Raw genomic sequence first — 6,613 nt, 5'->3', positions numbered from 1 at the left:
ATATGCATCAGATATTGCGAAAGGTATTTGTCAAAATGCAATCTGCAATCCGTTGAAAAGTTTCCTATGGATATATTGACTTTGAGAAAATCTTGTTTTGCTTTCAACAGACCAAAACTAAAGACGTCGACATCTTCAGGATAACCCAGAACATATCGTTGATCTTTTGCGATCCATACCCATCTTCTTCGCTTTTCAACCTCAATAAACGTTTCATTGTCTATGCCATAGAATGCTAGGTCGAAGAAAATTATATTAATTCCTTTGTCAGCAAGATCTTGGAATAAACTCTGCTTCACTTGCTGTGAAGAAGAAAACTGAATGCAGGCGTTGCATAGGCTGTTCATAAACGTCAAAGAAATGTACAACATCATCAAAATATCCTGATTGATAAACCTGTAAAAGTATATGCAAAAGTGTTAGTCAACAAACTTTTGGATAAAGTAGTAAATAATTACAGGAAAGCAAAATAATGATTATGATGATAATGATAATAATAAAAATAATTTAGCTCAAAGTTTATTGTATTTTATAGTGTGTGTGTGTGTGTGATTCGTTATTTTCGAATCAAGCTAAAAGTCCACCGAAACATTACAAATTGGAAGCAGAACAAACACAGACCTCTAAAAGTACCAGCGGTGGGATCAGGTGCCATGGAGGAGTAAGCATCCCCTGTCAACCGGTCACACCCGCCATGTACTCAATGTCAAGATCGGGCAAACGGAAAAATCCGTAGAAAATTAAATGTGTAAATAATCGCCTAACAACTACATGTAGTATGAAAAACGTCAGTCAGCATTCAACTTAATGATAGATTGTATTTGCTGATAAGGTCATTGTATCGACCATAGAACTTGCCAAATGTATTTTATGCAGTTCGAGTGATCTTCCCTTTGATCTAAAACAAAATAAATTGGAATCTAAAATTTATTAGTGAATCTGTAATCAATTACAGCAATTTAATCATTTCATTTAGCAACAGTGATTTCATTCAACAATACTTCATTTCTTGGGGGTAAATGGCAGGTACCCTACGTCGAAAAAATGAAATAGATAAACTCTAAATTTATACATCTTTACATGAAATAATTTCGTCGGAGTTCAAAAGACATCGTTCCATTATTGTATAGAGGGTCCTTAATTTGAAATGCACATTTCCAAAATAAAGAGCCCTAACTGACGTGAACCTGAAGGCTGAAGGGTTCAATTCAGTGGATATGAAAATTCTTTTATTTAGCATTTTCTGCCCTCCTCCCTCTCTCCCCCTTTAAATTTGGTTTTGTTTCTGAATTATTTGATTCTTTTATAGCATTAGGAAGCTCCAACCTTTCATAGGCGACAAAACTTCATTTCAATTTTGTGTTCCGTCGAGGGTATGCTAGACGATGGGTTAGTCTTTGTATGTAAGGCTCATTATAACTACTGTATTGCGTAAGAACTTGGCTTAAACTTCACAATTAGAAATCCAACTTATACCCAACATTCCCTTTTAAAGGACAAACACTGAATAATTCCGTTTCAGTTTTAAATATTTTTAACATTCTAGTCAACGGAAGTGAATTTGATTTACCCTTCCTTAACTGGATTAAACAATTCATAAAAATCCTCACTAACAAAAATACATTGCAGGGTCCAGTAAATACTTACCAAGGTCATATATTTACTCTTCATAAAAATATTAAACTTGCTGTGAAGAAGAAACTCAGACGCACTGTGCTAAAGCATATTCAAAATCTTGAGCAATTCAAATGTGCTTTAAAAAAAAAAACTCCAAATACCTTTTAGTAAAGTTGGAATCATAAAAATTTTTCCAGAGCCAAATGTAAATTTTAAAGACGTATGACTTCTCAAAATTTTTACAACCATTCCTCACGATAAATTAAACACCAGGCTTTTAGACATCACAGACAAAAAAAAGGAACTCATTTTTCATATCTTGTGATAGGTCTACGAAATTACTTTGTTAAAATTTACTATTACTAACTATAAAAGTTAATAGCAAACTAACAACTAAACTACATTGAATATGACAAACAGGATGACTTTAACTTTTCCATCATCAACATCCCCAAAAATATTCCAGTATCACCTGCATATGATGTTCATGTCTCCCAACTGATTCGATACGCAAGCACATGTTTTGAGCACTGTCAATTTTTAAGAGGCAGGCTACTGTTTTTCGTTATTATTCATTCTAAGAACCTTGTTTGCCAATTCAAACTCTCCTTGGCCTGTATTTTGGCTGACATATCCATTGTTAGACCTTTGATTTTATACCATTTTGACTACGGATTACTTACATTGTAAGAGGGGATTACTCTTTTCTGAAAGTGAAACTTTTTTCCTCTTCTTCCAGAAATTACAGCAAAAACAGCATGCGTTCAACATTTAAATTATATGCCATGGATCTTAAAATTGCAAGATGTTATCACGCACAAACCCATTCTTACAGAGAAAGGGTATAAATAGAGCTATGTCCATTAACCAGGCTAAGTATCTTATACATATCTTTGAACCAATCTTCATAAGGTTTTGGTCATTACTAAGAGACAACATAAATATTTATATATTCAAACACTTTTTAAAAAGTTTCTTTATTCAATAACAATTAAGATTATATAATTCAAAATTTTCGATCGATCGTTCGATTGAATATTTTAAAGCAAATAAACGGTTGCATTTTAAAGGAGAACTCGGGAACAATGGTATCAATAGAATTTCAGATCAGCATTTTTTATCAAAGAAATATTTTCCTTAGAAATCATTTAGTCCAGTTTTGGAAAATCTGATGAGCTGAAAGCATAGTTTTGGCATGATTTAATTAACTATGGGAATTACTACAGACTAGAATGTTCCAAGGAATGCATGTCTCGCCTGCTTTGCAGCTTTATTAAAAATGTAAATTATAGAGTGGTCAACTATTTATTGCTACTAGCATTAAAGTCCATGCATTTGCCTGCAAAGAAAAAGAAACATCCATGGATAGTATAAGACAGCGATAGAATTGAAAATGAAAGAAAATATGGTTCCTCAACCCTCAAACGAATAATTAAATTGAAATTATTAGAAATAATTATTTATCATTTTATCAATACATATTTCCAACAACCCTCCAAAAGACATTTTAGTCTGTCTTTACTTCCATTGCAACATTGAAACATTTTTATTCACTTTATGGCCTCACATGAGGCATAAAAGTACAAAAAGAAATAAATTAACAAGGGTAACAAATGAACAAAGGATTAACATATATACAATATTAATTTAGAGGTATTGGAAGGAATTTCAAGAGTGAAATAAAGACATTACAATCTTGCAAAATTTTGCCAAGACAATTAAGGTAAATTTATCATCACTGTTGAACAGGTTTGCAAAACTATTGATATTTTTCATTTGAAAAATGAAACATTTTCACTTTGTCTTCCATTGTCAGTACACGTTCCATTGTGGAATACGATCCCGTTTCATTTTCAAACTATTGAAGTATAAGTTTGGGTGATAACTGCATACAGTTTCAAAGTGCAATATAATGAGCTCATAAACTTGTATAAATGCAAATTATCAAACCCCAGCCTATCAAAATTCAAACAACCTAAGTAAAATGAAACTGTCCGGGGTATTTTTTTTAAAAATTTTTTTCTTATACATTTTTTAGGTCAAAGTTCAAGTGGATTGTAACATTAGTTTTTTTAATAATGTTTTATGACAAACAGTGTACAAGCTAAAGAGCATAGAGTTACCTATTTTGAAAAGTAGGTCAAAGGTCAATGGTCAAGAAGTCGGTAACCATGGTAATTAACAAATTGACTACTAAGTTCAAAATTCACAATGGTAGTGTACCTGAATATTTGAGTAATATTGTCCCACACAAGCGTGGAAATATATTAAAAATACAAAATACAATACCCGTAATAAAGAACAATTTACTACCCCAATATGCAGATTTCAATTATTAACAATGAAATATATGGAGATAACGAACAGTATTCAAGCTCAAAAGTCCATTAAACATAACGGGCACGTAGCATGGGGGGGGGGGCTGCCCCCCCCCCCCACTTTTTTTCCAAACGTAAGTTTTTACTATTGAAAATGTTCATGAAAGGATGGCTGCCCCCCCCCCCCCCCACTTTTTCTTGCAGTATAGTCAAATAAGGGTAATGTAGTAGTGTGTGTAAAATTCGGTACTGAAAGAAGTTGGAACCTAACCCCCCCCCCCCCCCCCCCCCCCCCGAAATAGGATTTTCGATTTTTTTTTCACATAAGTTTTTCTCTGGCTACCCCCCTCCCCCCTTTCAAAAACGATGCCACGTCCCTGCATAACAAAATAGGTGCAGAGCAAACACGGACCTCCAAAACATCAGAGGTGGGATCAGGTGCCATGGAGGAGTGAGCAACCCTTGCCGACCGGTCACATCCGCCGTGTGCTCCTTGTCATGATCGGGAAATAACGGAAAAATCCGTCGACAATTCAGTGTGTAAATAATGGCCTAACAATTAGTATGAAAAACGTTAGTCAGCATTTTACTCAATGATAAATTGTATTTGCTGACAAGGACATTGTATCGACCATAGAACTTACGAAATGATGACTTTAAACGAGACTGCTTATAATCTTGTTTCATCAACGTGTTTGTCAATAATTTACCTCGTTTTAGAAATTGTACATACGTAGAGCATGCTCTTGCGTTTCGAATCAACTGAGAGATATAAACCCCGTATGCAGGTGATGAAGGTATATTCCTGCATAAGTAAGGTAAGTTGACGATTGAAAAGTTAAAGTCATCACGTTTATCATAAAGCTTTGTTGTTAGATTACCATTAACGTCTTTTTTCAAGTAAAATATCCAAATATGAAACAGATGTGTCAGACTCTGTAGTATCTTTTATCTCAAGCTCACCGGGATATATCGTATCGACATAAGAATGGAAATAACCATTGTTAATTGACAATAAGTCGTCGATATATCTAAATGTCGAGTTGAAGGCCCCAGCAAGTGTTTTCTTCTTATCACGTATAAGACTTTGGACAAATTCTGCTTCATATGAATACAAAAAAGGTCTGCTAATAACGGGGCGCAATTGGTACCCATGGAAATTCCAAAAGATTGTAGGAGGACCTGGTCTCCAAAAACCACATAGATATTGTCAATCAGAAACTCAAGCATCTTTTTAATGTCAACTTCAGAGTACTTGTGTGTACAATCAGAATGTTTTTTAACAAAATTATTTTGCAAATGACCAATGACAAGGTAAGTAAATTTTTATTGAAAAAGCAGCTGTCAATGATATGAAAAAGCCTGGATTTTAATTTTTCGTGGGGAATGTTTGTGTATAAAATTGAAAAGTCGTAAGTTTTTAAGCTGTTGATTTTGGAAAAATCTTGTGATTTCAAATTTTCCAAAAGTTCCTTGGAATTTTTAAGTATCCACATCTGATTTACACCACTTCTCGAATATATTGTTGCACAATACTCTAGAAGTTTCCCCTTCACTACTGTTAATATCTTAGTGAGGAGTAGAGAAAGAGGCTTGGTTGAACATTTACTAGAACCCGCTATGTATCTTTGTTTGTAAGGATTTTTATGAAGTTTCGGAATCCAATATAGATATGGTAATTCAAATTCATTTTGGTTGTTTGGAATATTAAAAATATTCAAAACTGACATATGATTTTGAAGAATTTCTTCCTTAGAAAGAGAATTATGAGTATAAGCTGGATTGCCACTTGTAGAATTAAATCCAAGTTCCTCTAAAATACATTCAATATAATGAGCCTTACAAACAAAGACAATGTTGTTACCTGCTTTGTCAGCAAGGACCAGTACGTACTGATAATGTAATCTATCTAATTATTTTTTTAACTTCTGGATTATTGAATACAGAAAGATAGATGGTTCTCATATTGCCTCTCAATCTTTTAATGCGCGATTTTAACATAAATCTGATACATTTAATCCATTCTGACAAAGTGTCAAGGTCTTCTTTTTCATGTCTGGCCCATCGCTTGGTGTAATCCTCTACAGAATCCATAATATTTATGAAATTCCGACGCCAGTTGAAGGATCGGGGTTCCCTATGTTTAGGATCTTTTAAAATTAGTGATCTAAGGTCCTCATTATTACCTATATTTACGTCACCAGTAATAACGTGTCCAGCAGGACTATAGTTATAGGGTGAAGAAGAACATGAACACGATGGAGGATTATGTTTCAGATATTCGATATCCAGGCACTGTAAGGTTTCCTTGTAATTAAAAAGTTTGGAAGCAATAGTCGATGTATATTTGTAGGAAATACAAGGTGTAGTTTTAATTTGAAATATGGTGGAATACAAGACTGGACCCTTTTGTGAATAAGAATATTACTTATATTAACCGCGTCAATTCCTTTATTGGCATATTGAAGTTTAAGGGGAAAAAAGACTGTTTAGCTGCTTCTTCTTCAGTAAAACGTAGGGTTTAAAAAGCCTATGATTTGCAATATCCATAATCACAGATCCGAGCCTATATTCTGGTTTCGATGAATCAAAAAAGGGACTTTCCTTGACCTTTTCAAGAAGACTATGTAAGAGTTTCAAAGGGACAGAGTAAAGTTTGGTGCGAATATGATGTAGAC

At 33.8% G+C, this 6,613-nt stretch overlaps 1 protein-coding gene across 1 annotated transcript in view; it reads right to left on the bottom strand.

The window, feature by feature from the left end:
- The window catches only part of LOC133172038 (uncharacterized), a 2,568-nt gene extending 2,221 nt beyond the window's left edge, over positions 1-347 (bottom strand). Inside the window, exon 1 of the mRNA XM_061306841.1 lies at positions 1-347. This exon is cut by the window's left edge and continues 2,221 nt beyond it. Within this exon, the coding sequence (XP_061162825.1) occupies positions 1-347 (347 nt within the window).
- Positions 348-6,613: the final 6,266 nt, after the last annotated feature.

The sequence above is a fragment of the Saccostrea echinata genome, unplaced genomic scaffold (genome assembly GCF_033153115.1).
Source record: "Saccostrea echinata isolate AGI-Se365-2 ecotype Australia unplaced genomic scaffold, CSIRO_AGI_Sech_v1 ptg000054l, whole genome shotgun sequence".
Classification (NCBI taxonomy): Eukaryota; Metazoa; Mollusca; class Bivalvia; order Ostreida; family Ostreidae; genus Saccostrea; species Saccostrea echinata.
The sequence above is the reverse complement of the archived record's forward strand: the minus strand, read 5'-3'. Positions and strand labels throughout refer to the sequence as shown.